The sequence below is a fragment of the Struthio camelus genome, chromosome 12 (genome assembly GCF_040807025.1).
Source record: "Struthio camelus isolate bStrCam1 chromosome 12, bStrCam1.hap1, whole genome shotgun sequence".
NCBI lineage: Eukaryota > Metazoa > Chordata > Aves > Struthioniformes > Struthionidae > Struthio > Struthio camelus.
In genome coordinates, this window is record NC_090953.1 from 7,958,703 (window position 1) to 7,974,110 (window position 15,408).

Sequence of the window (15,408 nt, forward strand, 5' to 3'; positions counted from 1 at the left end):
CATTTAACATCCTTATCCCAGTGCACCCACACACTACAGAAACAATGACAGAAAAGAGATTTGTATTGCCATTTATACTGAGAAGACCAAGAAAGCTGAGCCTCTTTTCACCGTAGAAGTACTTAAAACCCACCACTTCAGATGTCCCACTTTCCGTGCTGGGCATGGGATAATTCAGGCTGGAAGGGCTCTAGGAGCCTCTCACAGCTCTCCGACTCCTGCTAGCGTCTCTAATCCCTCAAACTCGCACCGTTTAGCACTGTAAGCAACCCCCAGCACCAACTGCCCGCGGCCCGAGCTGCGGAGGCATTGCGCATCCTCCCTCCCTCCCGCCGTGGCACCAGCTGTGGGTGACAGGCCGTAGGGTTTACAAGCAAATATACTTAGGTACGCCAAGTAGTTTTGATTTGTCACTAAACATCAGGGAGTACAGGGGATAATTGGCAACCTCATTACACGAGGTTTAACTACTCTCCAGAAACGACAAACTGTAATAATCACGTTGGTGCTTGAAATGAATTGTTAGGAACATTACAATCACCAAGGCCCCTTTTTCCAGTTGGAGCACCCTACAGAGACATGTTTTCAATTTGCAGTAAAGATGAGGAACACAGAAAGCAACGTAATAAATTTGAGGGAGGTTTACAGCCCGGTTCACCTAGGACAGTGTGGTGCGGGAAAGGAGAAATATAGCATCGAGACAAAGTACTACTTTCTACCAGTAACCCAAGGAGTGAGTCTCGGATCTGAATAGAAAACAAAAGGCAAAAATCTCCACCTGGCTTGAGGAATAAGTGATGAAGAAAATAGTGCCGGCAGCATGAAGAAAATACCTCATGGAAAGAGGCAGCTCATATAATAGGAAAAGATGGAGTAAGGCAAGAGGCACTGAAGATAACTCAGGTGAGTTTAATATGCCAGTCTGTGAGGTCTTGGTGAAATTAATATCACAAAGGGTACGAAGGAAAAGGATGACAACCATGTCAAATAGGCTTCTTGAGAGATATGGGCTTGAAGCAACAGTAACGTTCTCACATGGGCACACGATTTGTCATGCACAGAAAGCAGGGCCTCCTAGTCTGTCATCCTGCCTCCAGCAACAGCCTTTGCTTGACTTCAGAGGGAGACGTAAACCTCCCTTGTCCGTGTAATGCTGTTTGGGGCAAGGTGCAATATCTTTTCAGAGGCAGGTGTGTTCTGGTTGACCTCTGCTGCTGCTCAGTTCCTGCCCTGAGGCACACAGGTTGAAGGCCCTTCTGAATTACTCAAAGTAGTGATAACAAGCATGGTGGCCTTGGGAACGGCTAAGAACCACCCACCAACAAAGCCCATATCCTCACAAAATTCAAGCCAAAGGAAACTCGGAGGCACCAACGGGAGCCGTCTCAAACACAGCTCTTCTGAGATCAAGGAAGCCCAGCAAGCTGCCATGAACGTGATTTGGGTCTTTTATGATCACCTGCCTCTCCCATACCCGCTATTAGTGTTTCTCGGTTTGCCTTTCAGATACTGCTAGGGACCCAAGGCCCAAATCCAAAAAGGTGTTAAGGCCTTGGTACCAATCTGGATCCAGGCCAGAGCCTTACCCCTACGTCCACAAATGGATTTATTGGAATGATTGTGCCAAAAAATTGGCAGCAGAGTTTCTCTCAAAGTGTTGCTGACTGTGCCCACGGATGCTCTACATGTGTGTGGGAACGCTCCCTGAAAGCACCCGGCTTGCCTTGCAGCGGTGTGCAAGCCTCCTACCCTATGCCGTGCCCCCAAAACTCCTTCACTAACGAGTGCTGAGAGCCTGTGAGTGAAAACTCATGTTAAGCATGCCTGTTGCCATCAGATCCCACGGGGCAGTAGTGGCTTTTCATTGGCCGGGACCCACCGGTCGCAGCTGGGAGCCTCTGGCCCAGCCCTAGGGGTCTGCTCCCAGAGGGCACTTTTGGGGAGAGAACAGTGAATTCAGAGCAGCGCTCCCACAAGATATTCAGCACACTGGTGCACACAGCAGGAAGGAAGGAAGAAAACAGAAGACAAGACAGCTGTCAGCTGTACATCTCGCCTCTTCTGCCTTCTTGGAAACAAAGCTGGATGAAAACCAAAGAGTTTCCAAATCTAGGGAATCTGTACTTTTGAAATTCATCCAATTCCACAATGAATTTTCCTTTAATTCCTTGCGAATGAGCTTCTCTCTCCAAACCTGATGGATTCCGTATCAGTTTCAATCCTTTTAAGTGTTTTAATCTCTCTAGACAGATAGAAAGAACGTAATGAATTTCAGTTTTAAAGCACTTCAAAACAAAACGCGTTTAGAGCAGAACGTTTCAACAGCATTAAACAGAAAGGTGGTGAAGCATTTAGAAAAACAGGTTTCATCAGAACTGACCACTCCGTTCAGTGAAAATGACATTTTCATATGAAAAAATGATTTTGATATAATACTTGCAAGCACATCCTGGAATAGGTGGAGGGTTAGAGACAGCCAAGAGCAAATGGCAACGGCAGCATTTATCTGTCCTCTCTCTGCTATTAATTCTTCGCTTCTCAGCGGTCCCTGCTCACCTACTTGTTCCCTTTCCCAACTGCTCGGCCCGCAGGACGGCTGTCTGTGCACGGGGACGCGCCGGGCAGCTGGGTAGTCCCGTCCCTGCGCTCTGCCTGCCTGAGCTGCTGCCTTCCTGCCAGTGACGCCGTGCAGAGCGGCGGCGGCAGCCGGGCGCCTCTGCTGCCTTTGATCGCCTCTTTGCCATGCGCTGTTCAAAGGCAGGGTTCTCATTTCAAGTCCGAAACTCCTTTTAAGGGTGCTTCTGTTCTCGGCATGAAAATACCCCTCAGGAAGAGATGCCATGGCTTCTCGAAAGCCGGGTCCTCCCTCCTGTTTAGACCTTGGCAGAGATGTAAAAGCCTTTCCAACACATTGAGCTGGTTGCTTTTGTATTAATCACAGCTTTTCTGTGTGCCAAGGCCAGAGAGAAGCAGAGAATCTCATGCCAACCTTATACCTCGGAGCCCTTTAGCAAATCCTGCAGCGTCCCAGAGCTTCCTCCCAAGCCTAGACATCCCCTGCTGCTCACCGACAGTGGTGGCACAGCTGGGAACATCTGTCTCCAAATGACACCCCCCTTCCGCCATGTCCATCTGCTTGCGCCGTTTGCTGCACCCCCAAAACCATCCAACAGCCCAAAAGGAGCTTTAGTTTCGCCTCCAGGATGCCCCACCGACACACAGGTACTATGCCAATCCCACACCTCTGCGCAGGACACCTGGCACACACACCTGCCCAACACCCAGTGGCAGAGACAACACAAAAAAGGAATCAATGAGTTATGGCCACATGAATCCCTATGGGCGTTTCCACGCATAACCCTCTCTACAGACACCTCCTTTGCTTTTTGACTTCACAAATTCACACGCACCCCAAAGCCTATGGTAGGGCAGGAGATATGACTATGCATGCACATATATTTTTAACTTTGGTATATTAATACCAACCCTCTTTATCCTAGAAAAAGGAATAAATAGGCTAACTTTCCCCAAAGGAATCTTTACACAATCAACTTAAATGAATTAAACCTACCACATATTCCTGTGCAGATTTATTTTTCTGCTGCTAGCAAAAAACCCACATATTCACAGCAAGATTGAGTCAGGCAGGTTTTTCTTCCCCTGTGATACTTATCTGAACATCTCCCTCTTCAGGTGGGCACTTTAACAAAGTGGGCAAGGGACAAAAGGGGCAAGGGACTCGGAGGAGATGTCAGCTCCCAACATGAAGTCACTCATCATAACCTCAAAAGCGTAACTAAAAACGTATTGACATGGTATAAACTGTAACTGTTGATCGACAAAGATACTTCTGGACGCCTGACGGATCCGAAACACGGTTACCTACACTGAGGAGGCGAGGCAGGAAGACGATGGTGCTTACTGATGTAAACAGTACTTTGAAGCATGTGGACTTGGCAGTTTAATTTGTGTACTTCTGTGAGAATAGATGCCACAATGACTTTCCTCGAAGGTGTGCAAGAAACTTGGCTTGCTCAGCACCACCCTCAGGCAGAACTGCCTTCCCTCATTGCAGCAGGGAGAGATGTCGTAGGCTTCAAAATCCCTATATGAAGACCAGCAAAAATTTCTGGTGCCCATTTCAAAAACTTAGCAGCTAGAAACACACTCCAACGCTTCCACGGTGAAAGACGCAGAATTATCCCGATGGACATACCATGGAAAAAGCCCATACCCAAACTCCTAGCAACAAGGGCAGGAGGATGAAGAAATTGATTTTGCTGAAAAATTTTCCTAAAATTTATCTTTTTGTCTTTCCTTCTTTTGAATTTTCTGAAGTTAAAATTTCACACCCATGACCTTTTCGTAATGAACAACGACATCAACCATTCAAGGCATTTTTACGTTTAAGAAAGCTCTTTTTTCCACCCCAGAAAACCTCTTTTTCCTTCCCACATTCACCTCATTCAGCTCCCAATTAAGGCGCCTGCTCAGGGAGTAAGTGATTTTTGTCCTCATTTATCAAAATGCATGAGGCAATAATGAAACCAACCCTGCCACAATGACAGAGAGTGGGAAGCAACCACCGGCGCTACAGAAGAGCCCTCTCAAAGGCAGATCCTCTACTGCAGCACACATAAAGGATATCTGCCCACACTCTTCCACAAAAGGCTGAATTTTTAGCTGACCTTAATTAGATCCAAGTCCATTTACATCGCTGTAGGATCCCACGTGGCATTTTCTGTTCTGATTTGCTACAAGCCATTTTCTGCCCGGAAAAGGACTTTGCTGCTATTCTAGGCTGTTATCTAGAGTTTCTCTTCCCAAAGGCTGTCTCTTCCCCACCCCAGTTTAAATGCTGTGCTGGTGCCCAGCGCTCACTGTTCATAGCCGGGATTGCTCTGTGGCTCCAAAGCTAGGAAACCCCTCATCTCCTTTAACTGCCCTTGCCGGCTTGCTTACCGTTTTGGGATGCAGAGGGAAACAAGACAGCAGACTAGAGAGAAGTTCACAAATTCCTTCGGCCACAGTATTCCGCTTCGTTTTTACCAACTCTACAGGACTAGCATGGATTCCTGAAGCTTTGTAGTTTAAAAAAAAAAAAAAAAAGCTAACCCTTTCAAGTAGAACAAAGTCTCTCTTTAAAATGAGGACAATACCAGAGATAATTAGAAGCAAGGGACAGATTTCAGGATACTGGCGTGTTTTTTTTTTTTTTTTTTTTGGGCAGGGGAGGGGGAGGGTAGATAGGCTAAATCAGAGACCAATTTAAACCCAACCAGCGGTTAGCCTGTTTCCAACTCTCACAGAAAACACCCAGATGCAGTATGTCACCTCGCAACTGCTGGAAGCAGGACGTGCTGTTCTCGGTGTCCAGCGAGTGCCGCAGGACCCCATTGCTCGGCTTGGGCCTCTCGTAGTCCCGCTCAGGGAGCATGGCCTGCTCGCTCTCCACCGTGTGCTCTGGCCGTGGCGGCAAGGACTGTGGGAACCCGAACATCGGGAGGGACGAGAAGAAGAGTAAGGCACCACAGAGCAGGAAGCCTCCCCACCACGCGCCGATCCACCGAGGGTCGTCCGGGGTGATGTCCAGCTTACCTGTAAGGGCATACACAGGCGTCAGCAGCTCAGCAGGAGGGAGGGGAGGGCAACAGAGTCAAAAGACCCAGAAGCTAGAAGACAGTTGTTGGAAGACTCTTGGCTGCTTGGAGGTGAGGGGTTCCCAGACACAAGGTGGGGGATTCACACCGCGTCCTACATTCATTTGGTGTTAGCCACCAGCCACAAAGACTGTCAAATGTGTCAAATGTGCAGAGGAAATGGGCCTTCACTGGCATCCCCTGAAGCTCCTGGCTGGTGACATGGTCCTTGAGTGAAACGGTTAATGGATGAGGCACTAGTAGTGTTCCCCGTGAGAGGACGCATCTTTTCAGATGATAACACTGACAAGGGCTCCATCACAGGAAACCAGTGTTCAGCTGAGACCTCAGACTGCAGGAAGACTGGGAAACATCCGAAAGAAAGGTAAGCACATACAGCTGACATATCCTATTAGCACAAAAGATTATAGAAGAGAAAAATAAACAATGAATGAAGAAAAGCAGAGTAAAAGAGAAGAGTGTCCTGTAGGCCATCACTCAGCAGAGATAAAGGAAAAGAAGCCACTGGAGGCAACTGGGGAAAATAAAAAGTCAGCAGCAGGCGAGAAGAAACTGTATTCCTAACAGAAACCTCACTGCCGCAGCCTTTAAGTGAGCAGCTCCCTGCAGAAAAGCCAGGGGAAGGGCGTCCAGCCCTGGGAGCTGGCTCCCGGGGGAGATCTGTGCCCGCGTGGCCTGAATAACAAGCTCCTTGGTTCATGACGTCTGTCTGGTTACAGCCACTCTGAAAAATCTGTCTCAAGTGAAGCAATCAAGTTGTCTCTCAAGCAGAGAGAGTAGGAAACTCTTTTCTCCTTAGGGAAAATAATATGTAGCTCTCAAATATATATAAAGTTTGAAAAATAGTGTTTTGGAGAGATTGAATTCTTTTGCTGTTACTTCTTCCCTCCTGAAGTGCATTTTTTTTTCAGGCTCTCGGGAACACAGCCACATGGAAAGCCATGTAAGCAAAGGTCTTCCTCGTGTTCCCTTCCTAAAAAAGGTGCTGGGCAGACGGTAGCCCAAAGCATGACCCAGTGCCCTGGACCTCACACCTGAGCTGGGGAGCAGGACAGGGCTCACCCACCCATCTAGGGGTAGAAGCAGCTGCAACATGGAAGCTCGTTCCCATACAAAAATAGGCGAAGGCCAGGCGAGCACCAGCCTTCACAGGACAATGATGGACCCCTGCCAAAGAGACCTGGAGCTGCACCTGGACTGCGCTGCACCCTATCAATAATCTGCTGAGCCACAGTCCCTCTGGGTTTTTCAGTGATAACGCTTTACTCTTCTCAGTGCCTCTGCATTTGGTGCTTTTTGAGCTGTAAACGTGGAATAATCATCTTACATTAAGAATGGTTGTATCACACCAGATTAATAGTCCACCTAGGCCAGCATCCTGCCTCTGGCAGTGATCAAATGCAGATGCCCAGAAAGTCCACGATAACAAGGCCATCATATTCCTGACGTTATTCCCCTTGCTTCTTGCTACATGCGGCTCGGGGACTTCTTAAGCTAGATTTAATGTCATTTTAGTCTTTTTTTCCTTTCATAAACTTTTCCAAACATTTTGGAACCCACTGGTAAACTTTCCACATCCAGCGGTGAGGAGCTTTATAGCTTTACCTACTGAGAGAAGAAATACTTACTTCTGCACAGTCACATTTTCTAGAAAATTATACTTAACGGTCACATGTGTAACAGGGTACAAAACAAACCACTCTCCCCACAGAACAAAATGAGTCTTTAGCATGCCTTTGCTAAAGGAAGGAATGAAATGGGGCCAAGTGGTGTGTAACAAGCCAGAACTAAAAGTCTCAGCCATTAGAAAAAAAGACTTCTTTCCTGATCATTTGGGATTATTTAGATTTCTTCAGCTCCCACACGCATGCCAGACCAAGAAAGAGGGATAGCACCTTTCTGGATGTACACAGTCCTGTTCTAAGTCCTGCAAAGTTAAACTCCATCAAAACACATGCTGTAAAAAGTTAAACTCCATCGAAACACATGCTGTAAAGAATTATTTGCAACACTATAAAATTGGAGCACATCTGCAAAGGGGAAAATACACATACAGCAGGATGAGAACCCGTTGGGATCAAATGGAGCTAAGAACTGAAGTAGAAGTGGCTGAACAACTGAGAGAAGAGAATGAAGCATTATGTTTGCAGCTTACCATCAAAAGGCTTGGGGTTGCAGGAGAGAAAAGACTGTTATGCATTGCCCTCTCCTGGCAAAGAGCACATATTGCAAGCAACAATAAATACAGAAGTTGCAGGTTTTTTCTTTGTGAACAAAAAGACAATTTACAACAATTTGCTTTAACCAAGCACAGGGCCAGCGTGAGCAACAGTTAGCATTGCTCTGGGAAAGGCTACAATGCTGTGGGGCCCAGCCTGCCCATCCAGATAGGGTTCTCTGCAAATGGTGCCAGGCACAGGTCTTACTGGTGTGCCTCCACCAGAGTCTGGGGCTCCCTTCCTCAGGCTCCAGGGAAGGCAGCACTCCTGATTTTGGACAGGCAGCACTCTGAACACAGCTCCTCGGACAATGCTACGTCCGTGCTAGCTGGTGTGCCCTGCCGTGGTAATATTTTAACGTGTACTCTTAGAGCAGGGCTGAGATCCTTCTCAGACTCATTTCACAGCAGAAGAGCCTGTGGAAGTGAACAACTTTTAGCTGCTACAGACCTGTTATCTACTGGGACACAGGTGACAAGGTTTGAATCCCAATCATACAACCCTTCAAAAATGACACCCATATATGCAAGAGGCACTCAGGATGGAATAAGAAACAGTTTCCTAGTTGCAAGTACCAACATTCTTGTCCCTCTGATACAAGGGGATTAATGCACTCAATTAGAAATCAAATCAGGTTCTCCTTACTTGTGTCAATGAAGACAGCATCCACATAGATTTTGGTACAGAAGGAGCCCAAGATAAATCCACAGGCTGGTCCAAATACCAGCATCGTAAATAGGATCCCTGAAAGGAGAGAGAAAACAGAACATTAATACTAGGCTCAGATTACCCATTGCAACTTGCTTTGCTTGACTCTCACAAGATGGCACTGCCCTCCTTGCACCAAACAGATAGGGATTTGTTTCTGTGTCAAGCGGATGCATGCTTTGGACAAAAGGGCTCCCTAAATCCTTTTTGCTTTACCATAGCCCTTCAGGAAAAAGGAAGGGATGAAGCCATGATATTGTTGAAGGATTTCTATTAAGCGCAGAAGATAGCGTGGACACACACCACGCTTGGGTCAGCAGTCTGGTCCCCACAAGGAAGCCTATACCTTTTCCGGCTTTGGCTAAATTCGTGGTAGACAGGGATACTTGTAGAATTTAGAGACAGCAAATCTACAAAATGCTGAGTTGTCACAGATAGCTGAGTAAAGTCCCTTTACAGAGGCAGAAACCCTCCTTTAAACCTCTGAAGCTCTTCTCTCCCTCATGTCTACCATTCAAATATTCTCCAAGACTTACAGCTCCTCCATCCCTCGTGAAGACTCGTTCCTCTTCAACACCTGTCTAATACCAGGCAAAGATTGGAAGCTGTTGTGAGTAAATCACTTATTTAGGTTTATATTATATTTAGAATTCTTTTTCTCACTCCCATTTTGGCCCTGAAACAGGAACGCTACAGGCGCATCGCCAGCTCTCAATTATCCACGGCAGAAAGGCGGGGGACAAGAGAATCATCCAGAGAAAGAAGCAGCACAGATAATACAAAACGCTTGTAAAATTGGCAACAGGAACATACTTAGTACCTTCACATTTAGCACGGAAAAACAACAAAAAAATCCCTAAGGAGCCTTTTAATTGGATTTCTGAAGAAAGCAAGGGCAGGTCTGAACAGCAACGAGCGGAGCAGTACCAGGTCGCACGCTCTGGGGCAGAGCTTTGCCAATCGACCTGTGAGGCTTGGCAGGGCTCCTCCGCTGGGGATGCACCAAACTGAGATGCCACTAGTCTTGGTGTCTTCGCGCTTCAGAAACATCCCATGAAGGAGTTTATTTATGTCTGGGGTGCTTTCCGCACTCCTCTTCGGCAATGGGATACATACCACATTTCTCTTCAAACCTCTCTGCGGGTGTTGCCTGGCATCTTGGCACTGTGCTAATGAATTTCATCGCATCCAGTTCCTTAACTAGAAACTTTCAGTTCCTAAGTGCTCTCTCTCTGGGCAGCTCTCAGGAGTTGGAGAAAAGATTAGAGCTGCAAAACATCCCCCGGAGATCACCAGTCACGTGCAAGGAAAATCGCATCTGCTGAGGACAGCTTCACCAGGCAGAAAAAGCTGTCGCAGTCAAAAATAACTTCACCTTGATTTTTACAATATGGGACGCAAACTAATTCCTCCAGGTCTGCGGTACTGTAGTTTAATATCAGGATTAATATCTGAGTACAAAGCAACAGCTCCATCCAGCCATCCGCACAGAAACTGAGCTTGCTAATACCTTCACGGCTCTCAACTACAGAGCAAAGGGGGGAACGAAGAAGGTAGAAGGAGAAAAAACATCACGTCCCCATGTCATGCCAGCGCTGGTAATGAGTCACGTCTGTCAGGACAGCAGCAGAAGGTGTAATCCCCATACAGGCAGGCCAGGCTGCCTCAGTGCAGGTGAAAGCTGCAGCACAGCACGGTGCTTCAGTCCGTGCTACCAGCTTAAACCAGTCCTCAAGGTTTCTGGCCATCTCCCTCCTGCAGTCCCAGGGTTTGCAGGGTCGAGACCCTGGGCATCAAGTCCGTGCTCTCAGATGCAGCAGCACGAAGCGAAGCTGGAGGTGCTGGAGGAGAGGGCATCTCAGGGAAGACCAACACTGAGGCCACGGGCAGCGGGACTCGAGTCTCTGTGACAGCCCACGCGACGCTGGGACATCTCCCTCCCCGACAGCCCTGCTCCTTCCCAGCCCCAGCCTGTGTAGGCACTCAGGACTACAGTTTCCAAAAGCCTTTTATAAAAAACACCCACGTGGCATTTTTTCCATCACTAGATGGCATCAGCGCCTGACATTCAAGGGCTGGCACAAGCCCCATGCGAGCACGCTGGGTGGCCAGCGTACAGCTATGTAGCACGCCCAGGGCTTTTCCCACCCAGTGACCGACTTCAGACCTGCATCACAGGAAAAGTGCTTGCACGTCCTGGGATCACCACATCCGATAGCATTACCTGGGGTTTACACAGCCTACCTGTCCCTGGCAGACAACAGCAACAGCTGGCAGTGTGCTGACTTCACCCAGGTATCAGCCCCGTGCATAACCAGGCTGTGCCTTTTGGCTGGTTGCAAGCAGTAAATCATAGATTTTAGAATAAAGTGTTCCAAAGCTGTTTAGTTTTTAGTCAAAGAGATTATTTTTCAACGACTTTGTTCTGGGGGACAAACAGGCATAGCTGTTACTCTGATAAACAGGCCTGCAATCAAAGATCAGGTAGATCTTGGATGCCTGGACAATAATCACAAATTTCTGTATAATCACTGTCAAGCATACAGAGACATCTGGACCTTACATATCATGGGGCAACATGCACAGTCCCCCAAAACCGTGTCCTGTAGAGATGACAAACAGAAACGGCATTTAGGATGAGGAGCCCTCTGATTTGAGCAGTAAGTCATTATACTCTCTGCCCTTACCTCCTTACTTTAAAAGAAATAAGGGGGAAGAAAAATAGGCAGAACCGAGCACCTGCCCCACCAGAGCCAGACACTCAGCTGGCACATAGCATTGCTGAAGTCAACAAAGCGATTTGTAATCCCAGAGGGGTTAGCGCCACCCTGAGCATGCAGAGCAAACCCCTTGCATGGTGCTCAAGCCCTTGTGCGCAGCATCGCAGCTGGTAATGCTAGGGGAATGCACGACACTGGCGGAGAAACCTTCCCCGCCAGAGCTGCCTAACGACTCACGTTTGCATGGATGACACCCTTGGGAGGGAAGGTCACTGAGGGCACCAAAGCTTCTCAAAGCCAAGACCAATTCCTGCAGACGTCAAGGAGCAAGCAGCAGTGCCGAACAGCCATGCGGTTGCTGAACTGCATGTGCAAAGAAAAGGAGCGTGTGGCCAGCAGATAGCTGCTTCCAGGGCCATCCGAAACCCAGCAGAGGGGAGCTCTGCAGCTCCGAGGAGCACAAGACTAGTTTAAGATCGTGGAGACAGGATCAGGCACGACCTGTTCTCCAAAGGCAGCAGATATTCATTTTCTTTTTTAAAATCTAGTAATTGCTGGTTGATGGTTTTCTCTAAGCGTTTAACATCTCTGGAGAGCTGAGAGCATGCAGAAATTGTCATTTGGCATTGATGCAGGCTCACGGGCAGAATGACACAAGGACCGCTTCTAACATTTCCTGGCAGTACCTTTGGAGGTACTCCAGGTTGGGTTGAGGAGGGATAGAGGTTTATCCCATGATGGTTTCCAAACCACAGGCAGAGTTATCAGGCTCTGAGTACGTAGGCACAACCAGTGTGTTTCAGAGAGTAAAGTGTAAGGCACAATATATGGAAAAAGATCATCCTTCACAAAAAAAAAGGGGAATATCTTCCACGTTCAAAGTAGAAGGGACCAGAGGCCTTTTGACAGTGAACTGTCAGTACTAGGGAGATGCATACAAAGAGGCAGTTCAAACAAAAAGCTAACTGTAAGCAACCTGTATCAAATGCACATACACGCGCATGCATGTGTATCCCCTTTCCCGAGGCAACCCTTGCAACTGGTGAACGCTCCTGTTCGGCACGCTTCTTGTATTGCTGCAAACAGCCACTTCAGAAACAAACCAAGCCATATCCTCAGTTATTAAAATGCCACATTTCATAACCCGGCAGCTGAAACGTGAAACGTATTGTTCGCTCTGAAACGTCCTCGCTAGAGGGCAATATGGGATAAAGCATCCACTGAACAGAGAAACAGGTAGCTAAGATCTTACTGTTAGATATTAAGTTATCATTTACCTTTAGGCCAAATGTAAGAAACCCTCACGTTAATTACGTTTTTACTATTTCTACACTGTTAACTAAAATTCTGAAAACAAGAAGCTCTTCCCATACGCTCTTTGTGATCCTCCTTCAGGACTCCAGTAGAATCCCATGTTTGCAATAACAGTGTATTCTGCTACGTCAAATACAGCTACTTTGGTCCAGAAAGAGCCACAGGCCGTCATGACCGATAGTCCAGGCTCTCCAAAGAGCTGGACTGCACACGAGGGTCAACAAAGCATCCCACCATGCACAGTAATTAGGGACCAGGCTATCAGGATCCTGACTGTGGTTAGAATGAGACTGTGGCTCTACACATCCTTCCGCTTTTAAGAAATTCTATGCGATTACCAACCACCACAGTTAGCAGCAGAACACTTTCCACATCATCCACCTAGTAACACAACCAAGAAGCTGCTTATTAGTAGGCAAGCGGGTTTGGCAACCCCCCTTTTCCCAGTCATAGGGTTGCTGGTAAGGATAAAGATGTGTTAAACTTGTGAATAGCTTTAATACTGCTTGCTAGGTATATATATTTTTTTATATTTCCCTCTAACTTTTAGATCAGTTTGGCTACTAGTGGATGTCACAGAGTCAAAGGGCACCAGCACCAGGAGGAGCTCAGGCTTTCAAAGGGGTTGTGACCTGCTCTCAGGAGCGAACAGATCAAAGGTCTAATCCTAGCTCCATTACAGTTTACTGCAAAACTCCTATTGATAGTAGTAAAACTGAAGATCAGTCCAGGATACTCCACTTCTGCCTCTTCCTCTTCCTCTTTTTTTGTTTCATTCTTAGCTCAGAATTTATTTCAGTTGCTCCGAGCAGCACACTCAGTAACTGACATCTACCTCGAGAGAACAGAGGGAGAACAAAACTGGAACTATCGACTCCAGTGCTGCCTTGGAAAGTAAACGTTTTCTGCTCTGCCAGGTGGTTTGATCCTCTTCAAAAGGGTCTGCACCTCTTCAAAAAGGTCTGATGCTCACCATTTAGTTAGCTCTCTACAGACCAGCAGGGAAACTAGGAGGAGAAAGATTTCTCTTTCGTGCAATTTGTTTTTCCCTCTTTTTGTTGATGATATTGGTTTCTTACTTTTTTTTTCCTTCCCTCAATATAGCAAACATTAAAAATATTTAAGAGCAGAGAACTGAAAAAAAAACCAACCATTTCGCATCAGTTCAAACATTTTGTCTGATAACTCAGAAATACTTTGCTTCCGTTTGGGCCCTTTTAAAGTAGAATTATGCTTTATTTTGTAAAAAGTTGATCATTTTTTGATTCCTACCCCTCCCACAAAACACAAGTTGCAAAGACAGATGTAAAGGATTTCAGCACTTCACTAATACAGAGCTGTCCCTCGGCAAGCCTAGGTGCTTTCCAGTGACTGCAGCATCCTGAAACACGAGAAAATCCCGGCTGCTTGCAGCACAAAGCAGGAGAAGCATCAACTCACGGGCTGTAATGAGTGAACAGAGGACGGCAGCTCTCGGCAGAAATCCCTCCCGGCTGGGCACGACACATCAAGGGAAAGGCAACTGGCTCCAGGGTGCCGCCAGCAGCCTGCGCCGGAGGCAGTCGCAGGTACAGCTCACCAGAGAGCTCAAGACAGAGCAGAGGTTCCCTGATTTCCCACGGGAAGCCCCACGGGAAGCCTGGCTGCCATCTCCGAGCAGGAACAAGTCCCCCGGCTGACATCCCAGAAAAGTTTTGTGCCTCGTCCCCTTTTTCAGTTCTGCAGTCCCCTTACAGTATGTCATTTCCTATGTCTCATCTCTGCCTATTCAGCCATTCCCATTTAGGTTTTCATTTTTTAAATGAAACCCTGAAGCAAAATGGTTAGGGATCCTTGGTTTTTGTTTCATTTTATAAAGGAAATAGCAAATTCTGTACAGGAATTTAGTAAGTAGTAGTAGGAATGCTGGAAGTGAGGGAAAGAAAATGAAAAAGTCATGTTAAGCTGCCACCTTTTCCTGTTTCACGTTCCCCATAAGTCTTGATATGAAGTATTACAAGCATACCTATTTCGACCAATAATCGACTATGTAATAACTGGATACATTTTTGACTTTTTCCTTACAACATTTACATATGACTTAAGGTCGACTTCAAGGACATACCTGAACCAATAAGCACATTGCTTCAAAGAAATTGGCCCAGGCACATAAAAGAGGGTAACGTAAAACAAGATTTATTCCCAGAGAAGTTAAAGGTTTCTGTCCTCATCTCCCTCTGTATCCAACTGCTCCAACTGTCAAACCTCCCAGCCGAGAAGGCTGCAGTGCCACTTGCAGGCGAGCCAGGGCAGCGGGAGGCTTGCAGCCTCCAGGTAACACAGACAGCTGGGAGGTGTAATGAATTCTTTTTACATATGCACTCTATAGTTCAGAAACCATAAATCTTAGCTCCTAATGGCCTCTGCAGCCAGACTGAGACAATTTCCTTGGTGTTGGGACACAAGAGGAAAGGAGGCTGGAGATAGTGACCCGTTAAGGCTGTATAATTACAGCGTAGTGGTTGTGGTGCTGGGAGCACACCCGGCGATGAACTGCTCTGGGAGTTGATTAGATGTCGGAGTGAACCTGAAGGCGTTTGCTAACCTCAGAGACTATTTGCACGTCAGTGTCAGGAACGTGACCCACCGTGATGCAATGGGAAACCTATTTTCTTGTACAGGGAACGTTCTTCTCTTCGCCATTGGGAGAATTAGGAAACACAAGGCTACGGCCTGCCATGATCAAGCTGTGCTTGTGCCCTACCACACTGCACCTTCTTAATGGCTTCGGCTCTCCACCAGCAAAGT

At 47.1% G+C, this 15,408-nt stretch overlaps 1 protein-coding gene across 1 annotated transcript in view; it reads right to left on the bottom strand.

Moving 5' to 3' along the window:
• SLCO3A1 (solute carrier organic anion transporter family member 3A1) overlaps positions 1–15,408 on the bottom strand; it is a 150,875-nt gene that overhangs the window by 23,294 nt on the left and 112,173 nt on the right. The window contains exons 3-4 of the mRNA XM_068958320.1: positions 8,525–8,623; positions 5,335–5,598 (exon numbers count right to left, since the gene is read on the bottom strand). Coding sequence (XP_068814421.1) covers positions 5,335–5,598; positions 8,525–8,623 — 363 coding nt within the window. The remainder of the gene's footprint in view (positions 1–5,334; positions 5,599–8,524; positions 8,624–15,408) is intronic.